Genomic DNA, 25777 nt, shown 5'->3' on the forward strand with positions numbered 1-25777 from the left:
TTTGGAAGGCACTATGAATGCTGAAAGGTGTATAAAGGTTTTAGAGCAACATATGCTCCCCTCCAGATGATGTCTGTTTCAGGGAAGGCCTTGTGTATTTCAGCAGGACAAGGCAAAACCACCACATACTGCAGCTATTACAACAGTAGTAGAAGAGTTCGGGGTGCTGAATTGTTCTGCCTGCAGTCCAGATCTTTCACCTTAAGAAAACATTTGGCACATCATCAAAAATACGTCAAAGACGACCACGAACTCTTCAGCAGCTGGAAACCTACATCAGGCAAGAATGGGATCAAATTCCAACACCAGAACTCCAGAAACTCATAACCTCAATGCCCAGATGTCTTCAAACTGTTTTGAAATGAAGAGGAGATGATAAACATGCCCCCGTCCCAACTTTTTTGAGACCTGTAGCAGGCATCAAATTTGAAATGAGTTCATTTTGTGCATAAAATTTTAAACTTTCTCAGTTTAAACATTTGTTGTATTATGCTATGTTCTATAGTGAATACAATATTTGGCTCCTGGGATTTGAAATTCTTTTAGTTTTCATTTTATTCAAATTTAAAAAACGTCCCAACATTTCTGGAATTCGGGTTGTATATATTTTTTGCATTTAATTTTAAAATGTCCTTTTACGATAAATAACACATTGTAAACATGAATAAAACCCTTAAAGCACTGTAAAACCAGTTTATGCCTGTGTATTATTGCAGGAAAATAACATACAATGCTTCTTTTTATAAAAATGTTTTATTATAATGGTCAAAATTGAAAAACATGATTGCCTATTTTCTGAAAAATAAAAATAATAAAATTCAACTTAAAATTTACTGTAAAAACAATTAGAAAAGCATAAAAATCATTTAGATAAAAAAAAAAACATCCATTTAATGCATAAAGACTGTAACAAAAAATATGAAATATTTTTTTTTAAATTGGCAAAAGTCCTCTTGAGTGCTGTAGTGTAAATGATCAGTCTTTTGGCAATACTGTAGAGGTCTGAAAGGCAGCCAGTCATTTACACTCAGATAGAGTGAACGAGCGCCACAGAGAAGGCTGAACCCACAGCAAGCCCCAGCGTGAGGAAGAAGGACATGACGACCCCCGCAGGCTCAGCCAGCTCCCGCGGCACCACTTTGGGCCCGTAGATCATGGGCAGTGTGCCCAGGTACCCGTTAGAAATCCCCAGCAGACAGATGAAGACCACAGGGAAGAGGTCATGTGCAAAGAACACATTGTGCAGGTGGTACCGGGGCTGATAGTTGCAGAACATGAAGAGAGGAACCAAGGCGGTTCTGGAGATGACCAGCAATGGCAGAATGCGGCTGGTGGGACCCGGCGCCTGCAACCAGGCCGTGACCTGGCGGCCGCAGAAGTCTGCAACGTTGTACAGTAGAAAACTAGTCAGAGGCACGAAGTATGTGGTAGCCCAAGGGTTTCCAGAGTCTTTATTCATGGACTGGATACCCGAAGAAAGAGCAGGGAAAATCATGATGGAGATGAAGAAAACGTAGAAGACGCAGCCACCCAGAACCCAGGTATTCTTCAGGATGGGTTTGAGGGGCGGCACGGATCCAGATGACGAGTCTGAGCGGCTGCTGTGGCTGTTAGACTCATTACAGGGTACAGCAGCTACTTCCATGTAGTATCTGGAAGAGAGATAGACAGACAGACAGCCTGGTATTATGATTAGGAATGTCACAAAATATAATTCATAGAGGCATTCACCACGATGAACATATTTTCCTGAATTACAATTTTGTTGTGGGGCTAAATGCTCAGGTGGTGTAACTGGATTGTTCCACTGATTATTTGTTTGTTTGTTTACCAACCATAGTTTATCAAATCTTCTGTTATCATTTCTACAAAATAATATGAATATTCTAAAGACTAGTTTTCTGCTTCTGAAATGTTAAAATGATGTTATGGGGCTTAAAGTCTAAAATGTTTGGGAGGTGTAACTATCTGGAAACTGAAAAGAAAAATGGATAATTTTGACCCATACAATGTATTTTTGGCTATTGCTACAAATATACCCCAGCGACTTAAGACTGGTTTTGTGCTCCAGTGTCACATTTATGGTTTCACTGATTATTTATTTGTTCATGTTTCCATTTAGAAAAAATATTTTTCCAAATCTTTTATTATAATTTCTTTAAAACACTATTAATAGTGTAAAACACTAATTATTATTAACAGAAGACCCTGTGTAGACTCTCATGGCCTCGTGCTCCAGGTTCAGAAATCATTTAAGAATTATACTGATTAAAAATCTGATAATGATACTTGACCTTTTATGTAATGAAATTGTATTAATTCAGATTATCAAATGGTGTAAAAAAAGTCATTAAAGCAGCACTATGTAACTTTTGGTGCTCTAGCGGTTAATAAACAGAACTGCACGCATCCCGCGGAAGAACATTCTAACCGGAGCTACTTCTCTAAAAGGTTTATGTCTATGGCGGTTCACGCAGGTTCAGGTATGTGTTACTCCGCAGCAGTGACGACCCGGCCAGGCTACAATAATATAAGTCCAAATATAAGCACTTATTATAAGTGTACCGTAGTGATTCGGAATCAGACAACACGGTTTGGAAGATGAATTCATGATGTACACGCTCATTATATACATTTGGCAAATTTTGAACACAAAAAAGTTACACAGTGTTACTTTAAATCCAATATTAAACAATAATAAATCCATGTAAAAATATGTTTAAAACTATTTTTGCAAATATAATGATTATGACGTGTACAATCATACAAAAAAAAACCTATTTTGTGGTTACTCAGTTTTTGACTCAGTGAGTTAAACACTCCTACCCTCACAGCAGAGTCTCCAGACACAAAGAGAAGAAGTGCATTAAAGAAACAAAAGCCCACATTCACATCCCTCAAGGAACCCTCTACAAAGACAGGACAGGTCTTTGCATCACAGTTGTATCAAAACACATCAAGCCATAAACAGCTAAATATCCTATAGGTATGCAAACATATCCGTGAGTAGAAATCATTCTAATATGCTGATTAGCTGCTCATAAACCATCTCTGTCCGTCTGTCCATCTGTCACCAAACTTTTTAATGGTAATATAACCAAACCACAAACCAAAATAATATATAGTCAGAATGACACTGTATTATTTTCATCCCTGAATAGAATAAAAATCTATCGTTTTAGGATTTAAAGCAATCATTTACACAAAATATAAGTGCTCCGCTTGCATTATTGTTTAAATCATTTCTTGTGATTTAATCAAGTACTAATTTCAAGATTCAGTAATAATTTCTAGCACTCTAGTGCCACTTAACGGTAACTCTGAGTACTGCATTTACATCAATAATACATCAATAATCATCATATACTCACCCCCATGTTAGTCTAAAACCTTTAAAGCGTTCTACTGTTGAATAATTTCACAGAATGTACAATGACTGTACATATATAAATCTGAATGAGATCTGACAGCTGTTCTTCACACAATTCTATCATATGGTTTTAGACAATTAGGAATATAATACCAAAGTTATATGGACTGTAATTATACACCCTTGTCTCTTTTATTACATTTCTGGTGCTTTAAAGAGTCTCCTTTCAATATCATTGTATTGGAAATGAGATTCTGCTACACTTGTCCTTTTGTGACTGACAGCAGACATCGAGCTGAATTTGGTGGATGTAGGATTTTGAATAATCCCTAACTCAAGTATATAATAATAGTATGTTGGCACATCAGCAACTGCTGATCTCTACATCACAACTGTGTCACGAAACTGCGGTTTGACCCAAGACCGCAGATGAAACTCATGGATTCACTACCAGCACCATACTTCCTCTTTCAGCTCGTCTTTCCACAAAGAGCTCTGTGAATATCATGTGGTGAGGTTTTTATATGATAGATATTCATGAGATAAATGAAGTAAACAATGCTCCTTTTGCATTTAGTGTAGTGAATTATTCATAATGGCTATCAAGGATACTGTGAAATGATAGAAATGTCACACCTTTAACGGGTTTGTGCTACACGTTTAGGAAACTCGCTCACCTTGAGTAAGACAGTTTGGGCAGCAGCAGGTACATGATGATACAGATGAGAGTGAAGACGTCCGCTGTGATAAAATACACCAGCGCACTGTCTGTCACGTCACTCGAGGCAGCCAGATCTACTACTGACGCCAAAGCACTCAAAGTGCCGCCCATGGCTTGACCTGAAGACAAAAGACACAAGCTTAGTCTTGTGGCTCCATTGTATATTGTGCTATTGTTGGCATGTGGAATATTTTTTATATATTTAGAGATGAATAGCACCGATTACCTTTCAGTCAACTCAAGAGGATGAACACTTAGTGGGAAGTGTAGTGGTACCTGATATGATTGCTTGAGATATCCTCATGGGAAAGTGGCCACTGATACCGAACACACTGCCAGAGAAGATGTTGGACGCCCCACTCACCAGCGCCACACTGGCCAGCGTTCCTCCGAAAAACTGCATCCTACAGCCAGACATGTCCACTTTCACCAGTGCTGTGGTCACCACAAACACAACCAAGATCACCAGGAGAGAGAACATTATCCGCACCTGAGAGGAAAACCTGAAAGAAATACAGAGGCCAGTGTGAAAGACGTTTGAGTCGGAACAGTTGATGGAATTGTCAGTGAAGAAAATTCAACATTTGCATGCTTTTAAGGGGATCATAAACTGAGAAATCAAAATTCCATTGATCTTTTGACATATAAGAGGTCATTGTGCTATAAAAAACATTCTGTAAGTTTCAGAACTCAAAATTTGTTGTTAAGGCCCCGATATACTTCCAACGAAATCGAAGAACAAACTGATATGACGTTATTTTGAACAAAATTAGGCAGTTTGAAACAGCTAACCAAAGCGAACTTTCTGGGGGAGTTCGTTTTGGCTCCTAAACACCTTTGAGGTGTTTGTTGAAATGTTCAAAAACAGCATACCGTTGCTCAGAACTTCTTTTTGCCCCCAAACGAAGAACGAAAATGAACTTTGTACACTGCCCTCCAAACGTTTGGAAACACCCCTGGCAAAGTATGGTTTTGGACGATATCAGCATAAATCCTTATCCTTTTTTGGTGCAAATACATTAAAGTAACTTGACATTATCATTGAAAACCTGCAAAGAAACATAATAATGGCAATATACAGTTGCATGCGAAAGTTTGGGAACCCCTTGCAGAATTTGTGAAAATGTGAATAATTTTAACAAAATAAGAGAGATCATACAAAATGCATGTTATTTTTTATTTAGTACTGTCCTAAGTAAGATATTTTCCATAAAAGATGTTTACATATAGTCCGCAAGACAAAAAAATAGCTGAAATTATTAAAATAACCACATTCAAAAGTTTAGAGGTGAAAACTTTCTGAATTTGAAGATCAAGGTAAATTGTACTTAATTTGTCTTCCAGGAAACATGCAAGTAGCTTCTGTTGCTTCCGAAGGGCAGTACTAAATGGAAAAAAAATTATATTTCTACAAAATAAGAAAAATTTGGACATCTTCATTCTGTTCAAAAGTTTTCACCCCCGGCTCTTAATGCATCGTGTTTCCTTCAGGAGCATCAGTGAATGTTTGAACCTTTTTTAATTGTTGTGTTTGAGTCCCTCAATCTTCCTCAGCGTGAAAAGGTGGATCTCAAAATCATACAGTTACTGCTGGAAAGGGTTAAAATATGCAAAAGATGCTGGAAAACTGAAGATTCTGCAGGACCTGGAGGATTTTTCTGAAGAACAGTGCTCAGTTGAACTGTTCAGAACAAACAAGGGACTCATGAACAACCATCACAAAACAAAAAAACAGTCGTAGATCATCCAGGTAACCACACACAGTATTAAGAACCAAGGGTTCCCAAACTTTTGAATGTGGTTATTTTAATAATTTCAGCAATGTTTTTGTCTTGTGGACTATATGTAAACATCTTTAATTGAAAATATCTTACTCAGGACAGTACTAAATAAAAAATAACATGCATTTTGCATGATCTCTCTTATTTTGATAAAATTATTCACATTTTCACAGATTCTGCAAGGGTTTCCCAAACTTTCGCATGCAACTGTATACACATGTCAAAATCAGACATGCCCCTTTGCCAGCTGTGATGCCTGGTTACTGGTTTAAACTTGGCCCAGGTTTTTAAAAGATTTTTGGGTCAGCACACCTTAATACTGTATCTTCAACAATTGATTGCCAATTCAAAGTCAATGTTTGAATAAACTGACAGCTCGGATGCCCAGATTATGCAGAGCTGTAATAGCTGCCAATGGTGGATATTTTGATGAATTGAATTGAATTGAAAAAGTTTTCTCTATGTATAAACTGTTTACGTAATAAAATATGTTTTCGTAGTTTGTGTTGTCCCTTATCAGTGCAAAATTATCACAAATGAAAAAGTATTCATACCAATATTGTCTAAAACCCCACTTTTCTAGGGCGTTTCCAAACTTTTGGAGGGCAGTGTATATCGGGGCCTTTAGTCTAAAAACAGCTTATACCGAAGCCAATCTGCCAAAACGACAGCTTGTGGAATGTGCCACTTCATGACGTAATAGTGTCGGTAAACACCGCCTTCGCAGAAGAAGATCAACGCCTGCTTCTACATCAGTGCCTGTTTAGGCCCGCCCACCGATTCGCACACATAATAGATAAATGACAAGAGCAGCAAACACAGTTCTACGCAGAAACCAAATGATACACTTTATTTGATGTACTTTATTTTTAATGAAGTGTGTCAGTAAAAACTTTTTTTTTTACTTCATTTTACCGCAGTTTTCACACCTATTCAAACAGAGCGTTCTGATGAGGGGGGTCAAAAACAGGACAGAAAATTGCCTATTGCTTCTGAATTATTATATTTTGTTGATGTAAAAATCTTAATAACATTGAACCTCAGAGAACAGTACAAAACAAAACAAAACAAAAACAAAGGCAGTTCATGACCCCTTTAAATCTTGGCCAATTAAACATTCAAGTGATATTAAATCATTCAAGTGCAAGAAGGCGCAAAAAAAAGGAGAACTTGATTCGACTGACGTGTGGTTCCCAACCTGGGTTCTCAGTTTGTAAGGGGAACGTGGGAACTTACATGCTTTGAGGTCAAATATGGATGCAAAAATGCTCTTAATAATTGGCCACTCATGTTTTCTTAAATTCAAATGCAGGGCTTTAAGGACAGTTGATGTGATCTATTGTCTACCAGGCAAAAACTAAGTTCTCCCTTGATTTATGCTAGTGATAGACAGATATATTGGCCAGCTTAATCATTCAACTATACATTATTTGCATCAACTAATTTATAATCATTCTATATACTGGCATCATATTATCTTCAGTCCTGCTGTCTAGATATAACAATATTGCCAATAGTTGTTCACTGATCAAGAAATTTGAGGCCGATACTAATCACTAATCACTGGCTTCACCCTCCACTTGCCAATTTTTGAATGATCTTTTTTCTCAGAGTAGGCTTGTTGACATGCTGTTAAAGCTCCTGGAGAGGTTTGCAGAGAGTAAGGGAATGTTCTAAAGTTAATTTAGCCCTTGTTTACAGGTTAACATCAATGCAGAGGGTGAACATTGAAATATTTCATCCAGTTTGTATGATCCAATTGCTCATCCCTATTCAGTTAGTCTTCACACAAAACAGCAGTGTGTCCATCAAGCAGGATGTTTTCCCATACCTGCTGGCCACAGACATCTAATTTCCAACTTGTCTTGACTCTTTAAAATTAAGAGTCCAATGTTCACAACAAAACCACACAAAAGGGAAGTCTGGAGACAAACACGTAATGTTTGAAAATGGACACAGTAAGTCTTTATTCTCTGAGAGCAAAGGAATTGGCAACAGTTACAAAGGTACCACAGTACACTTGAACAGGACTCTGTGTGTATGAACGGATTCAATTTAGGCTCAGCCAGAGATGCTTTGTTTGTGCTGCACAAGGATTCGCAAGCTCTTGCGCCTGTTAGAAAACATTTTTGTTTTTTATTGGAAGACAAACTAATGCTAGCCAGTGTAGAATCTCAAACACAAAATTATATCTTGCACTCTTAAAAATAAAGGTTCAGAAGCACTTTAGTATAGGGGCCAATTCTCACTATTAACTAGTTGCTTATTAGCATGCTTAGTATTAACATATTCGACCCTGAACCACAAAACTAGTTATAAGAGTAGTTTCATGGACTATGCTCCATTCAGTTTAAACACTCCCAAGAAACTCCAGGACACAGGTGATTAATTTCCATAAAGTTTACTGAGAATATTGTGAAACTGTAATACAATACAGATAAAATATATATTAATATTAAATCCAAATACACGTGACAGAGAAAACAGCACGGATTATCTAAACGGCTGTGATCTGTAGGATAAACGCAATCGAGCTATTAAACAATAGGCAGTAATAAACGTAAAGCTAACTTAGCCGTCTCAATAGTCTTACAAAAAATGAAAATAGACACTATCCTAATATGACATGATAAGAAATACTCACAGACGTTGCTTTAGCAAAAGGGGAAGAGAAAAAGGCGATCGCTCGAGAAACGGAATGGCTGAGCGAACTCGCAGACTGCTGTGACTGACTACTGCACAGCGATCTGCTTCCTGATTTGTGACGTGCGCAGAAGCGCGCTACTACCGTTACAGAGATAAACAGATAACGCTGTACTGATGAAACAAACAAAAATACTTTTTTTTTTCTTTCCATAAGCGGCATGACACTCCCCGCTTGGGGTCTTTCAAGAGCCCACATTAATTAACGGAATCAGTCTTTGGAGAAAGAAGCAAAACCACTTCTGTAACAGGCCGAGAAAAGGTCTTTCTGGTTCCGTCCTTGACAATTTCCACTTGAACTTTCCGAACCAATCCATCTTCTCCTGGAAAGGTTTTTATGATGAGGCCTGTAGGCCATTGATTCCTCTTAGCTTGATTGTCTTTCAAGAGAACTATGTCTCCTTTTTGGAGATTCGGCCTCTTTCCTTGCCACTTGTGCCGAATCTGTAATGTTTTGAGGTATTCATGTTTCCACCTGTTCCAAAACATGTCTGCTAAGCCCTGAACTTGCTTCCATTCTTCTCTGATGAGATGTGCTTCCTCTAAGCTTCCTGACGGAGGAGGAGGTGCAGAACCTGTCTTGAGGGTTAGAAGCATCGCTGGAGTGAGGATGAGGAGCGATTCTGGATCCGAAGACACTGGGATGAGCGGTCTGGCATTCATGATCGCGGTTACTTCGGCCATGAGGGTGGTCAGGACTTCATGTGAAAGATGTGACCTTTTCCGCTCAAGCAACATGCAATCCAAAATACGACGGGCAATGCCAATCATTCGTTCCCACGCGCCGCCCATATGAGACGCGTGGGGCGGGTTGAATACCCAGGTGCAGCTCTGCGTGTCCAAGTACTCTTCCACTCCTTTGAAACCTGGATTCGAACGGTCCATCTCCAGTTCACGAGAAGCGCCGATGAAATTAGTTCCACAGTCGGAACGGATCTGCTTTGCAGGGCCCCTGATTGCAAAGAACCTTCTCAAGGCGTTGATAAAACTGCTGGTACTCATGGCTTCAATCACTTCGATGTGGACTGCCCTCGAACACATACACGAGAACATCACAGCCCATCGTTTAGAGTTGAAGACTCCTCCTCTTGTACGGCGTGAGACAATTTCCCAGGGTCCAAAAACGTCAACACCTACATAAGTGAAAGGAGGTGCTACTTGTAGCCGTTCTGCTGGCAGAGTTGCCATCTGCTGATGTTCCATTTTTCCCCTCAGTCTTCTACAAGTGACGCATCTGTGAAGCAAACTGCTGATGCAGCGTTTAGCTCCCACCAGCCAGAATCCTGCCGTACGAATGGCACCTTCTGTCAGATGTCTCCCTTGGTGTTTCACTGCTTCGTGATAATGAGACACAAGCAGGGTAGCTAGATGGTGCCGGCCAGGAACGATGATGGGATGAACCTCGTTCATACTCAGACCCGACCGCTCAATTCGACCTCCTACTCTAAGAAGTTGATTTTGGTCCAAGATGGGGTGCAGTTTCCATAGGCTGCTACTCAGTGGAATGTTGGATCCTGAGTTGATACACTTAAGTTCCTCTGAATAACATTCGTTCTGGACACTTTTCACAATACATACTTTGGCTTTCAACAACTCTTCCTGTGTAGGCCGACAGACATGCCACCCTTGACATTCATCCTGGGTAGAGTGGGCGAAGGAACGAGCCACATGGATGAGGTGAGCTACGGCTGTAAGGAGAGTGCTGAACTTGGAGAAGCGTTCGAACCGTTGCGGATGTATCACATCTCTGGTAACATGAGTGAAACTTGCCACTACCTGAGGACGCACTTCAGAGTCGGCGTTAGGATCGATAAGGTCGTAAGCGTCTTGAAGCTCAGGTGAATGCAAAGATACATCATGAAGAAAGGCTGGCCCTTTGAGCCAAGTTGTGCTGCTAAGCAAGTCTGAAGTCACAGTTCTTGACCCAATGTCAGCCGGGTTGAGGTGTGTTGGAACATACTTCCACAGGCCAAAGCAAGGTGATTGACGGATTCTTTGGATCCTGTTGTGTACGTAAACATAGAATCTTCTTGACTGATTCTGGATGTATCCCAATACAACCTTACTATCAGTATAGTAGGTGATGTTGTTGAACGTTGTATCCATCTCTGAAACTACCATCTCAGCGATCTCGATGGCGAGTACAGCCGCACAAAGCTCAAGTCTTGGGATAGTTAGATCAGGCTGAGGCGCCAACTTCGTCTTCCCGAAGACAAAGCCGATCTCAGTCTGTTCTTGGTGGCTTGTCACCTTGATGTAGGCTACGGCTGCTATTGCCTTGACCGATGCATCTGCGAAGATACAGAGTTCTCTTCTTAGAGCACCTGCGGTGGAGAATGACGTATAAGGGCGTGGTATCTGGAGTCCCTCCAAGTCTCGGAGCGACTGTTTCCATCTAATCCATCCAGTCTCCATGTCTTTGGGGAGAGGTGTGTCCCAATCCTCTGCTCGCTTAGTTAGTTCTCTGAGTATCAGTTTTCCATGAACCGTGACGGGTGCAAGGAATCCTAAAGGATCGTAGAGGCTGTTCACAGTCGAAAGTACTCCTCTACGAGTGAATGGCCTCTGGTCATCTTCGATTTGGAACATGAATGTATCCGTGCACATGTTCCAAAGCAATCCAAGGCTACGTTGTATCGGCAAATCATCGACGAAGAGATCTAGGCTACTGACGTCCTTGGCACGATCTTCAAATGGAAACGCTTCGATGACTGCCAGTCGATTTGAAGCAATTTTGTGTAACCTGAGGTTAGAAGCTGCAAGCATCTTCTGAGCTCGCCCTAGGACGCTGATGGCCTCTTCCTCTGTGCTGAAGGACTTCAAAGCATCGTCGACATAGAACTCGCGGTCGATGAATCTTCTTGCATCACTACCACAGTCAGCCTCTGCTTTCTTAGCTGCCCGTCGCAGACCATACACTGCAACGGCAGGCGAGGGACTATTCCCAAAAAGGTGAACCCGCATTCTGTAGTCGACGATGTCGGAGGTAGGGTCGTTGTTTCTGTACCACAGGAAGCGGAGAAAATCTCGGTGGTCCTCCTTGACGAGAAAGCAGTGGAACATGTGCTCGATGTCGGCAGTGATCGCCACCTGTTCCTTCCTAAACCTCATAAGAACACCTAGCAGGCTATTATTAAGGTCGGGACCAGTGAGCAAGATATCGTTGAGCGACACTCCTTCATATGATGCACTGCTGTCGAAGACCACGCGAATTCTATCTGGTTTCCTTGGATGATACACACCAAATAGAGGTAGGTACCAACACTCTTGTCCAGGCTGTGCTGGCGGGGCGACTTCAGCGTGTGCTTTCTCGAATATCTTCTCCATAAACTCTAGGAAATCGACTTTCATTTGTGGTCGTTTTTCCAATGAGCGCTGAAGCGAAACAAGACGGTCGAAAACTTGTTTCCTGTTGTTAGGCAGCCGCTGTCTCGGCGACCGAAAGGGTAAAGGTGCAACCCAACTTTTAGAACTGTCCTGATAACACTCGGCTTCCATTATCTTCAGAAACTCTAGATCCTCCATGGATGGAGCAAGTCTATGGTCGTCGGAAGAACGAGCGAAGACTGTCTGCCCTAAGCAGTCTCCACTGAGCGTGGTGGAACCACGGATGGAGGTTGGTACTGGATGATGCTGAGGTCTAGACGCTTGACCAAATACCTCTTTCACTCTGATCCGGTTGTTGCATGGTTGAAGATAACTCGTACGACCATTCTCTAAGATAGCTGTTTTGTAGCTTCTCACCTCTTGTGTTCTGTGGGCACCTCCAAGGCACACATCACCGATGACGACCCATCCCAGATCAAGCCTTTGCGCAAACGGTGCATCTCCTGGACCGCTTATCTGTTCTCGGACCTTGTGTACTTGTAAGATGTCTCTGCCCAGTAAGAGGAGAACTTCGGCATCCGGATCTAAAGGCGGAATCTTGTCAGCGATGCGCTTCAGGTGGGCGTGATGGTAGGCTGCTTCCGGCGTAGGAATCTCGGTGCGAACGTTAGGGATCTGGTTGCACTCCAGGAGTGTAGGCAGATGAATGCTAATTTTCTTGTCCACCGACTCCACAGTGTAACCGCTGGCTCTCCTCCCCGCCGTCTCTGAACACCCCGCACAGGTCTTGAGGGTATATGAGTAGGAACTTCCAGAGATCTTAAAAATCTCAAAGAACTCTGACCGCGCCAGGGAGCGATTGCTCTGTTCGTCTAGTATGGCATACATTCTCTTGGATTCCTTCTTGCAGCCATTGGGAAACACACTGACAAGGCAGATCTTAGCACATGTTCTGGCACTCAATCCTTCGCCACATACTTGAGTGCACGTCGACTTAATGTCCCGGATTTCTGCTTTGTCCTCCTCCCCGCCATCCTCTGAAGTGGAAGGGGACGACTTAGATTTCCAGGTAGGTGGGTAGGGGTGAAGTGCTGTCACATGAGCCGCACTCCCACACTCTGTACATTTTATCTCAGCAGTGCAATTCTTTGCAAGATGGTCTGTGGAGGAGCAACAGCGAAAGCAGATGTAATGCTCTTTCAAAAGCTGTTTGCGATCATTTATGCTCTTCTCACGAAAGCCTCTGCATTTCCTCAAAGGGTGAGGCTTTCTATGCAGAGGGCAGTGTTTGTTGGGATCAATACGTTCCGTACTTTCTCCACTCTCGGCCTTAACAGTTCCTGAGACCTGCGTCTTGTGAACGTATACTGATGTCCTAGTAGGTTTCTCCCACTTACTCTTTCTCTCTGTTGGAGCTTGCGTGAAGAAGTTAAAACTTGGGTCAGTGCGAGCCCTTGCCTCAGTGGCGATGAAGTCTACCAACACAGAGAAAGGTGGAAAACTAACGAAATGTTCCTGTTTGTATCTTGTGCCAAGGTAAAGCCACTTTTCTTGCATGTTGTATGGAAGTTTCTCGATAATAGGCTTAATACCTCTAGAGGTATCCAAATACGACAAGCCTGCAAGGTAGCCGTCTTCTTTGGCTGCTTGAAGCTCTGACAACAGGTCGGCTAGATCCCTAAGTCTTTGTGGATCCTTCATAGTAACCTTCGGAAAGTTCTCTAGCTTGTTGAACAAAGCCTGCTCGACAGCCTCTGGTGAGCCATATATTTCGTCGAGGCGTTCCCATGCCATACGCAATCCAATTGTTGGATCCTTAATGTTGACTGTTTTAATTCTTCTTACCTGTTCTGTCGAATCTTTTCCTAAATACTTGGTGAGGAGGTCGAGTTCTCCTGCGGCAGACAGGTCTAAATCGGCGATAGCATTTTGGAACGATGTTTTCCAGGCCCAATAGTTCATTGGCTGGTCATCATATGTGGTTAGACCTGAAGTCACCAGGCTGCTACGAGCTAAGTATTTGATGAGATCTCCCGTGGAAGTAGAATGATCATAGCTAGCTCCATAAGGTGTCTTGTGAGCATGCGTGCGCACAGAAGGACAGGGTTCCGCTTTGACGTTCTGTTGCGAACGACTCCCACCACGCTGAAGAGCTGGGCAAGAGTTAAGTACCTGATTGTGGCTTTGTTGCAGCGGCGCTCCTCTGATCTGAGGAGCTTGATTATCTTGACGTGGCATAATGTCTGCAGAAACAGCAGCTTGATTTTGACTCGTGCTGAGTGGATGAGGCGTTGAGAAGATAGCATCATTAGGTTGAGAATGCGGAGGATGTAGCATTGGCGAAGCATAATCACTGCCTCTTCTAACGAATAAACCTCTGCTGCATAGGCTGTTTTGTGCTGACACATAAGCGGCGACTCGCTGGTCTTTGACCGATTGTGGAACCTGGCTGCTAGCCTTACTGCATACTTCAAAACCCATATCTTGTAGACCGGCCACGAGAGCATTCGCCTCTGCTTTGGCGGCATCTTTTTCTTTCTCATCATTTAATGCATCAAGGTTAGCTTGAACACGGGCTTGCTCTACTTTAAGCTCGATTTCCTTCTGCGTGTGTGCTGCTCTAGCTTGCGCTGCTTCAGCCTTTGCCTTCGCCATAGCGACAGCCATACTAATCTTCGAGCTAGACGATGTACCAGATGAACGACTGCTTCTTGAATGCACAGTCTCCGACTGGATATCTTCATTGCCTTTTTTACTGTTGCTTCGTTGTGACATTGTGACTCACTGCGCCTCGTTAGGTGTGTCTCGTCTTTTCACTTTCATGGACTATGCTCCATTCAGTTTAAACACTCCCAAGAAACTCCAGGACACAGGTGATTAATTTCCATAAAGTTTACTGAGAATATTGTGAAACTGTAATACAATACAGATAAAATATATATTAATATTAAATCCAAATACACGTGACAGAGAAAACAGCACGGATTATCTAAACGGCTGTGATCTGTAGGATAAACGCAATCGAGCTATTAAACAATAGGCAGTAATAAACGTAAAGCTAACTTAGCCGTCTCAATAGTCTTACAAAAAATGAAAATAGACACTATCCTAATATGACATGATAAGAAATACTCACAGACGTTGCTTTAGCAAAAGGGGAAGAGAAAAAGGCGATCGCTCGAGAAACGGAATGGCTGAGCGAACTCGCAGACTGCTGTGACTGACTACTGCACAGCGATCTGCTTCCTGATTTGTGACGTGCGCAGAAGCGCGCTACTACCGTTACAGAGATAAACAGATAACGCTGTACTGATGAAACAAACAAAAATACTTTTTTTTTTCTTTCCATAAGCGGCATGACAAGTAGATTTTTTTAAAAACAGAATAAATAAGCTTTTCATTGATGTATGGTTTGTTATGATAGGACAATATTTGCCCGAGATACAACTATTTGAAAATCTGAAATCTGAGGGTTAAAGAAAAAAAAAAATCTAAATATTGAGAAAAAAATCACCTTTAAAAGGTGTCAAAAGGAAGTTTACAGCATTGCATATTACTAAGCAAAAATTAAGTTTTGATCAATTTAAGGTGTTAGTTCTTCACAGTGGGTGGTAATGGCGCAGTGGATAAGACACATGCCTTTGGTGTGAGAGACCCGGGTTCGAATCCACTGTGAGACACCAATGTGTCCCTGAGCAAGACACTTAACCCCTAGTTGCTCCAGAGGCGTGCGACCTCTGACATATATAGCAATTGTAAGTCGCTTTGGATAAAAGCGTCAGCTAAATGAATAAATGTAAAAATGTAAATGTATTGAAATGATTTGTTCACTGAAAGTTTCTTTGGGGAACCCAACATGGTTCTTCTATGGCGTTGCTACGAAAACCCCCTTTAGAAACTTTATTTTTAAGCGTATGAGCATTTGAAATCAGAATTCACACGTTCTGAGTGGATAATACAGAAAGTGAAGTGAGTTTGTGTGTGTGCTTTGTTTTACCTGTTGACCAGGAGGTAGTTGAGGATGAGACACAACACAGAGGGAATTGTGGAAGCGATGGCGATGTAACTCTCAAAGTAGTCCTGCACACCAGAGCAAAGAAAAGCACTCATAATACATACCACAATCAATGATATAAGTGACAATGCCAGTCATTGCTAAATAATGTTTATTTTATATATAAATGGCCATGAAATACTGGATGGAGTTCTTTTTATTATGTAAGAATAATGAGTGCAGATTGATAAAAGATGAACAGCCACACAGAGTAATGTTTTCCTGAGCCAACTTTCAATTATACAGTTAGACTGAGGTCAGTATAGACACAGTTGACCAGTCAGAATCAAGTATTCCAAAGAGCATTCATTTTATAACACATTGTGATAGACCAATAGGTTATTAACTGCCTACTCTTTGACTTCATTTGACAGTATTTGATGAGATTATTGTCTGATAATAGTGATTCTATTCTTCTATCCACTTACACCCAGTGTCAGCTTTGTCAATGTATAATACACATTTTCGGTTTCCAAATATGAGGAGGGAATGGGAGTAAATGATGACAGAATATTAATTTTACTACCCAGAAAATCTCAATAATAGATCATATGTAAAGAAAACGACCTTGAAAGGATAGTCCATCCAAAAATAAAAATTCTGTCATCATTTACTCCCAACCTATATGAATTTCTTCTGTTGAGCACAAACAACATTTTGAAAAGTTTGGTAACTAAACAGTAGCAGGTCCTAAGAAAGTCATAGGGGGATCAGAAACTGTTTGGTTACCAACAATCTTCAGAATATCTTCTTTTGTGTTCAACAGGAGAAAGAAACTCATACAGGTTTGGAACAAATTGTAAATGATGACAGATTTGTATTTTTGCGTATCCCGTAACTATCCCTTTAATTATCATGAATGTAATGATAAAAAGACATGCTTTCATAAAATTCATAATTTTATCAAATTTAACCTAAGCAAAGCAATAAACTTTTCCTAATAGTGATGGATCTCCTTCAAAAATATGCCACATGCTCAAAAACAAAGGTGATCAGAGCTCATTTGCCCTTGACGATCTATAAAAGAGTCTTATAAAACGATACGCTTTCACTTTCCCCGTTTCCTGCCCTGTCAGATAAAACCAGAGCTTGAGCAGAAGTGAGAGTGAGAAACAGAAAATGATTATTAAATCAGTACTCATGAACTCACAACTTATGAGTTCATCTTATTATTAAACCAGATCATTAACCAGATTTCTGTTTATGACAACTTAAATAAAAACAATTAACTTAAAAGTTGACGATTCCAATAATAGAACCCATTCAATGAAACCCGATGGTTTTTCTTCCTGTTTAAAATAGTGTGTGGTCTGCCTTTGCCACCCTGGCAACTAAGTGGGAAATACAAACATAAAAGCAGTATCCCAGGATGCACCTCAGCCTTCTGATTCAATCTATTTAGACACAAACATCAAAGTGCAGCCAGTGGGCATAATCAGATTAATCCCAAAAGTCAAGTTTCAAGAAGGAAAGAAACAGCAGCCTAAAACTATAAATCACACGCTAATGTCACTATCAGAAGAGGACAGATTCTACCCAATAACTAACTTTTACCTGACCCTAGAACACACTAAAGGAGCCTGTGCTTCTGCATATGAAAGGGACGTCAGTTCTGTCAAATATCACAAGACCTTGAAAATGCTGGGGTGAGCAGAAAGTGCAGAAACATGTTGTGTGACTGCTTTAAAAAACTCAATTAAAAGTTAACTAAAAGTTAAATAACTCTTCACCATGATAACAAGTAGCTGACACTTGTGCCTGAGACAAACACACACTTTGTCATCTGACACACTTTAGCAACATCTGGCACATGACTGCGCAATGTATATACTGTGTACGACTTACCATTCTTACCTTTAAAAACACTACAGTAAAAACGTTTCAACTTGTTTACTGTAAGTTACCTTACCATATACAGTGAAAATCTGTAAATGGTTTAACATCACATTAAATTCAAATACAGTATTGGTATTGGAACAGTGAAGACAAAATAGCTCTGTTGGCTGTGGAGTCGAGACATTTGCAAATATGATTAAAAGATGAATATGAGACAAAACCACAGAATGTCACATTTTCAAGTCAAGTCAAGATGAGCTTTATTGTCATTCCGCTACATGTGGGGACATACAGTGGAACGAAATGTCGTGCCTCGCAGGACCACGGTGCTACATAAATACAGACATACAACAATGAAGTAATAAACACTATAAACCTATACACAACTAACCTACTGACAGATTTAAATATAAGTATACTATATATATATATATATATATAAGTATTTACCCTATACAAACTAAAAAATAAAAGATAAAAAATACAAACTATACGAATGCTTCACAAATACTGTACATGTGCAAAGAGAAACATTTTGAGTCAAGCAGCTGGTTGGGGAACAGAGCAGGATGATTTGTAGTGCATGAGCATGTAAACATACATATATTGCTGAGTCTTTTGTGGGATTGTGTACACGCAGCAGTGTGTGTAAAGTGTCTAGTGCACATAGAGGAGAGTGTGTTACTACAGGTGGTTTGTACAGGCCCACTCACCTGTGTAGCACACTTCGAATTGCACACAAAAAAAAAAAGTTCCATACAGTTTTTTTCTTTGGTGTGGTAAGGTTGGGGGGGGGGGGGGGGGGGGGGGGGGGGTCCATGTTTCAGGAGGTAGGGGTTTGCATGGGGTTTCAGAGGGGGGCGGGGTGATTTGAATTCAGGGCTTTCACAGCCTGGGGGGAAAAGCTGTTGAGCAGTCTGGCGGAGCGGGCTCTAATGCTCCGGTACCGTCTTCCTGATGGTAGGAGCTGGAAGAGACTGTGGGAGGGATGGGTGGAGTCCTTCACGATGCTGTTGGTTTTGCTGGAGCATCGTGTAAGGAAGATGTCCAGGATGGAGGGGAGAGGGGCACCGATGATCTTTGCAGCTGTGTTCACTGTCCGCTGGAGGGTCTTGCGGTCAGCAGCACTGTAGTTCCCGTACCAGACAGTGATGCAGCTGGTCAGCACACTCTCCTCTGTAGAATGTGGTGAGGATGGGTGGAGGGAGACTTGCTCTTCTCAGCCGGCGGAGAAAGTGTAGGCGCTGTTGTGCCTTTTTGGAGAGTGACATGGTGTTGGTGGTCCAGGTGAGATCCTCTGTGATGTGCACCCCCAGGAATTTAGTGCTGCTGACTCTCTCCACAATCGAGCTGACGATGGTCAGTGGGGGGTGGTCAACGGAGTTTCTCCTGAAGTCCATCACAACCTCCTTTGTCTTCTCCACATTGAGGGACAGATTGTTAGTGCCACACCATTCAGCCAGCTGTGCCACTTCCTCTCTGTAGTGCGTTTCATCGTTGTTGATGAGACCTACCACTGTTGTGTCATCAGCAAACTTGATGATGTGGTTGGAGCTGAACTTGGCAGTGCAGTCGTGGGTCAGCAGTGTGAAGAGCAGCGGGCTGAGCACACAGCCTTGTGGGGCACCTGTGCTCAGTGTGGTAGAGCTCGAGGTGTTGTGGCCGACACGGACTGACTGAGGTCTTCCGGTTAGAAAGTCCAGGATCCAATTACACAGGGAATTGTTAGGGCCCAGCAGGTGGGTAAGAGCCAGGTGGAGGGTGGAGGAAATTGCATCGTCCGTAGAGCGGTTTGGACGGTATGCAAACTGGAGCGGGTCGAGTGTGTTGGGGAGGCTGGTTTTGATGTTGTGCATGACTAGCCTCTCAAAGCACTTCATCATGATTGGAGTCAGTGCTATGGGACGGTAGTCATTGAGACAGGACACAGGTGATTTCTTTGGTACCGGTATGATTGTTGTGGATTTGAAACACGTGGGGACGACTGCCTGGCTCAGCGAGGTGTTGAAGATATCTGTTAGGACATCTGTCAGCTGTGCAGCACAGTCTCTCAGAACACGGCCAGGTATGTTGTCAGGACCCGCAGCCTTGCGTGGGTTAATCCTAGATAGGGTCTTCCTTACGTCGGCTGGAGACAGACAGAGCGCCCGGTCGTTGGGAGGTGTGGGCAGTTTTTGTGCAGGTGTGTCATTCTGCATTTCAAACCGTGAATAAAAGTGGTTTCCTGGCGTCCTGGTTTATGTGTGTCATCATCGAATGCAAGATTCAGAATACAGAAGTAATGGAAATAACTGATACGACACATTCCCTGCTTTTAATATCTGAAGAATTAATGCAACAGGACACAGCTGATCACTTAGAAAGACCTGTGAGGCACCTGCTCCAATACTTATGCTCACATCAGATAGAGGGATGAACTCTAAAAGTGCTGAACTTCTTAGCTGGTAAAACATCTATGTGTTGAATCCCCCAATAATAAAATGTGACAATCTGTAGTTTTGTCTCATATTCATCTTTTAATCATATTTGTAAATGTCTTGACTCCACAGCCAACAGAGCAATTTTGTCTTTACTGTTCCAATACTTTTGGAGGGCACTGTATATGGTAAAATATTGTCAAATGTAGAGTGTGTGGAAGTAAATACTCTCTATTACCATATGATTTAAGGCAAAAAAAAACCCCACCTCACTGTATGACACATCGCATAATGATTGTATTTCATTTGAGCTTTGTTTCTTCTAAGTTTTCTTATCAGAAATGTACAGTAGGTTGTTTTGTGTTGCATTCTCTGTTATTTAGTTTATGGGATTACTTTAGTTTCATGTGTGTTACCCTGATGGTGTTTTGTCTTGGGTCCCTGGGACAGGCCAAAGATTAACTCTGATTTATGTTTTATCACCTGTATTATTACTGTGGCTATCAGTAAATTTTATGGTAAAAAGCAAATTGTGGCACTTCAAACAAATTGGTAAATTAATATTCTTTAAAATTATAAGTTGTAAAATATACAGGTACCAATATGCCATGCCTTAATAACTAAAATAGTGTTACCATATTTTTCATGGTGAATATCTGGCAACAATATATATATTTTATATATATTAGATAGAGATATAGAGATGGAGATAGAGATTCACAAGCACAAATTCCGAGTATGGGGATCCATACTTGGCCACAAGTCACGTCCTTTTCCTTTATATATAGTGTTGCTTGAAAGTTAGTGAACCCTTTAGAATTTTCTATATTTCTGCATAAATATGACCCAAAACATCACCAGAGTCCTGGAAGTAGACAAAAAGAACCCAATCAAACAAGTGAGAGAAAAATATTTTCTTTGTCATTTATTTATTGAGAAAAATGATCCAGTATTACATATCTGTCTGTTGCAAAAGTATGTGAATCTTTGCTTTCAGTATCTGGTGTGACCCCCTTTTGCTGCAGTAACTGAAGGTAAAGATTCTTGTAAATGCTGAACAGCACAATAACATGTAGGAGTTTTAGCCCATTCCTTAGTGCAGAAGCACTTAAACTCTGTGATGTTGGTGGGTTTCCTCCTATGAACTGCTTGCATAGGTCCTTCCACAACATTTTAATTGGATTAATGTCTGGACTTTGACTCAGCCATTCCAAAAAATTAACTTTGTTCTTCTTTAACCATTCTTTGGTAGAATGACTTGTGTGCTTGGGGTTGTTGTCTTGTTGCATGACCCACGTTCTCTTGAGACTCTGTTCTTAAACAGATGTCCTGATGTTTTCCTTTAGAGTCTGCTGGTATAATACAGAATTTATTGTTCCATCAATGACGGCAGGCTGTCATGGCCAAGATGCAGCAAAACAGGCCCAAGCCATGATACTACCACCATGTTTCACAGATGGGATAAGATTCTTAAGCAGGAATGCAGTGTGTTCTTTTCTCTAAACATAATAGCTTCTCATTTAAACCAATAAGTTCTATTTTGGTTTCATCCATCTATTAAACATTTCTCCAGTAGTCCTCTGGCTTGTCCTCATGATCTTTAGCAAGCAATTTTCTTTTTGGAGAACAGTGGCTTTCTTCTTGCAACTCTGCCATTTACACCATGGTTGCTCAGTGTTCTCCTGATGGTGGGCTCATGAACATTAACATTAGCCAAAGTGACCCTGGAAACTTTTGCAGCCTCGCAGACTATTACACGTTCTCCTTTGGAGTGATCTTCGTTGGTCGGCGCTTCTCGGGAAGGTAACAGTGGTCTTGAGTTTCCTCCATTCGTACACAATCTGTCTGACTGTGGATTTGTGGAGTCCAAACTCTTTAGAGATGGTTTTGTAATCTTGTCTAGCCTTATGAGCAACAGCAACTCTTTTTCCGAGGTCCTCAGTAATCTCCTTTGTTCGTGACATGATTCACCTCCACAAACATGATCAGACTTTGATAGATCCCTGTTCTTTGAATAAAACAGGTCACGTACTGACATTTGATAGTCATTGCACTGACTGAAAACACCTCTGCACAGATGGACTCTAATTTCACCTTTAAATTAACTGCTAATCCAAGAGATTCACATACTTTTGCCACTTACAGATATGCAATATTGGATCATTTTCCTGAATAAATAAATGACAAAGAAAATATTTTTGTCTCATTTGTTTAATTGGGTTCTCTTTGTCTACTTTCAGGACTTGTGTGAAAATCTGACCATGTTTTGGGTCATATTTATGCAGAAATATAGAAAATTCTAAGGGGTTCAAAAACTTTCAAGCAGTACTGTGTGTATGTATACATATATATATATTAGTTTAGAGTGCTAATAAACAAAATCAAGTGAATAGAAGTGGTCAAAAGATACTGATTGATGTATTTAACTTTAAAAAAAACATCATTTTTTATTGATTTATTATTTATTTTATTAGATATTCATATGTTTATTAGATAATTGCTTAAATGGCATATATGCATATTTTCTGAATCGTAACAATAGATGAGTAAGTATTGTAGCATATCCCTTTCTATTTCTAACAGAAAAGGGAAATGCTATAATATTTTTTCATATACTGTTTACTTTTCTTTAACAGTTCTGACTTATAATTGAATCAATAGAGCTCTTAAACAGAGACAGCAAACTAACAAAGATAGAGAATGTGATCTTTGATGCTCAAGCGCTAATGTTCTTATTGCTGTCAAAATAAAAGTCATGCAAGCTCTGGCGATTTATCGGTCAACCGCAAATAAAAGCTTTGTTAATTTGTTAAAACACTTACACTGAGTTCATTGTGAGGTTCCTCTTGACCAGCGGGGCTGGAGTTGTTACTGAGTTTGTAGAGCCAGTACTGTTTGGCTGTGATAAACACATTCCAGGGCAGCAGAGAGCCGATGCCCATCAGAAAGAAGATGATGTACACCAGATTGTAGGAGTCCTCCGGGCAGTGACGGGCCGCCAGGGGCCCTGCCGGCTGCTGTCGGGAAAGCAATGGTGAAGCGTCGTCCCCAGACGCCTCACCCTCTGAATGCTCTTCGTCACACATGGAGGAGACGGTGGCGGGAATATAAGAGGAGTTCACGCTGGCCTGAAGAGACTGCTGACCATCCATTCTCAAAGAGACGGGATGGAGGGAGTGAAATGGAGGAATCCAGGGGACTATGTGAGGGTGACCAGGAGAAACTAATGCTGGAGGAGAGAGAAAAAGAGATCAAAATCATCACTGGAAATGATCAATAATAAAAATAGAAGTTGGAAAATGCAATAACATATGCTCTCCTGTCACCTTGCATTAAGAAGTGGATACCTAATGATTTGGGAGGTAATTACACCAAATAATTTTAATAACAAACTCTTCCTCAGGCATTTCAGAATGACTAGATGTTTTGATGTTGGTCTGCCGTTTAGTCCAGTAAGTTATGCACACGACGTTTTATAAAGTAACAGCACGTCTCACCTTCACGTCACATGATTTAGCGTATCATACATGTCCGTGCTTCCCTTAGCAAGCACCACTAATAAAGAGGAAGGAATTTTAAAGATCTAGAAACCACTTCATTAAAACACAGAACTCACTAGAATGTCAACCCCTCTGCTGTTGTGAGATTAAAATCTGCCTGCCATCCTGGAGACGCTGTCCGCTTTCAGAGAAGAAAGAAGTAAACGCTCAGGACTCACAGCGCTGCACGAGACAGAGAGAGAGACCATATGAGAAAACACCTCCACCGCATTACTCAAGAGTACGCCGAATTTCACACCGCTAGAAAAGAGCATGTGACAATCTGTTTCTATCCCATTCCTAACTGCAGCATCATGAATAACTGCTGATGCCTTAAATGCATCGCTCACACTAATTACAACACACTCACATGCTCATGACACCAGACTGACATCTACCTAAGAGACTACAAACATACACACTGTGTTATTGACAAAACCAAACTCTCTAAAATACAGCTGATAATATGTGACCCCGGACCACGAAACCAGTTATAAGTAGCATGGGTATATTTGTAGCAATAGCCAACAATACATTGTATGGGTCAAAATAAAATGTTCTTTTATGCCAAAAATCATTTATGACTGGTTTTGTGGTCCAGGAACACATATACCATTCTATTTTATGCTTTGTAGACCAACAAAAAATAAACACTGTACATTCTTTAATAGTTACTGTGGTAACTGTGATATAGTTAGTACAAAGGGTGTTATGTAGTTGTTGGAAAGATAAGATATCACAACAAAAAAGCACAGTGGTGGTACCATGGTACATTGATGGTGTCCAACTTAATGATATATACCATTACTATGGTACTAAACGATTACTATGCACATGTAATTAATGTGGTACTCCAGAGAATACTTATATACAATATAAGAAAATACAATGTTATTGTTGCTCCAGGAGTTCATCAGTTATGTTTCACTTAAAGGGACAGTTCATCCAAAAATGAAAATTGGGTCATCATTTACTCACCCTCAAGTAGATCCAAACCTGTATGAATGTCTTTGTTCTGCTGAACACAAAGGAAGATATTCTGAAGAATGTGGGAAACAGAGCAGTTCTGGGGCACCATTGACTTCCATAGTATTTTTTTTTCTACTATGGAAGTCAATGGTGCCCCTAAAATAGCCTGGTTACAAACTTTCTTCAAAATATCTTCCTTTGTGTTCAGCAGAACAAAGACATTCATACAGGTTTGGATCTACTTGAGGGTGAGTAAATGATGACAGAATTTTCTTTTTTTGGGTGTACTGTCCCTTTAAGAATCAGCTTTGTCTCAGAGGTTTCTCCTAAATTACTTATGAGAAAACTGAACAGACAGAAACCAGTTAAACTGTTGACATACAGTAAGAAATAAGAAATACAATGAATGTGGAGAGAAGCTCAGGTAATTTGGTCTTGTGATAATTTGCAGCAAAATGTCATGGTTGCTATTCTTTTCTATTGGTGTACTGAGGCAGCAGCACTTTTGGTTATGGTGAAGCCCCCGAAAAATGTTGTCTAGGAAGGCAGCTCACTGGGTTTTGAAACACAGCCCATGTCTTCCGAGACTGTGAAGGGAAGTGTTTCTCAATATGTGTGAGTAAAGACAGAATACAGTGCTCAGCATGTTTTAACTGTGTGACAAACAGAAACCCTGTATAACTGGATTCAGACGATATACAAAGTTCAGCTTAAGTAATTGTACAGTACAGCTGTAATGAGAGCAAAACAGTTGATTTTACACTTACAACAGATAAAAGTCTCATGTTGGGATCCGGATACTGTAATCAGGTGACTGTATAATGACATTCTTTCACTTATGAATCACTTCAAACCTGCTGAACTGGATGCAACTGTGAACTGCAACATAAAAAAACTCACCAATAGCTTAATTTGAGCTGAATTCATACTTGTTGCACCTGCTCACCACTGACAGACGATAACAACACTCTCTCAGTAGACATGGTGACTTATGCATGCATCCGAGTACACAACACAATCTGTAAATGTATGCATTAGGAACATAACACGACTTCAAATT

At 40.9% G+C, this 25777-nt stretch overlaps 1 protein-coding gene across 5 annotated transcripts; it reads right to left on the reverse strand.

The window, feature by feature from the left end:
- Positions 1 to 741: 741 nt before the first annotated feature.
- On the reverse strand, positions 742 to 25777 carry slc29a3 (solute carrier family 29 member 3). 5 transcript variants are annotated; one of them, XM_079440432.1, is made up of 7 exons: positions 25618 to 25777; positions 23826 to 23931; positions 23032 to 23438; positions 15900 to 15982; positions 4368 to 4594; positions 4048 to 4210; positions 743 to 1652 (listed from the first exon to the last, which is right to left on the reverse strand). In XM_079440432.1, the coding sequence occupies exons 3-7, from the start codon at positions 23359 to 23361 to the stop codon at positions 1028 to 1030; spliced, it is 1428 nt and encodes a 475-aa protein (XP_079296558.1). In that variant the 5' UTR covers positions 23362 to 23438; positions 23826 to 23931; positions 25618 to 25777; the 3' UTR covers positions 743 to 1027. The 5 variants fall into 5 exon arrangements, with proteins under 5 accessions (XP_079296556.1, XP_079296558.1, XP_079296560.1 ...); XM_079440434.1 differs by having other exon boundaries at positions 25485 to 25748; XM_079440430.1 differs by lacking the exon at positions 23826 to 23931 and having other exon boundaries at positions 742 to 1652; positions 25485 to 25746.

This window comes from Barbus barbus (assembly GCF_936440315.1).
Source record: "Barbus barbus genome assembly, chromosome: 18".
NCBI lineage: Eukaryota > Metazoa > Chordata > Actinopteri > Cypriniformes > Cyprinidae > Barbus > Barbus barbus.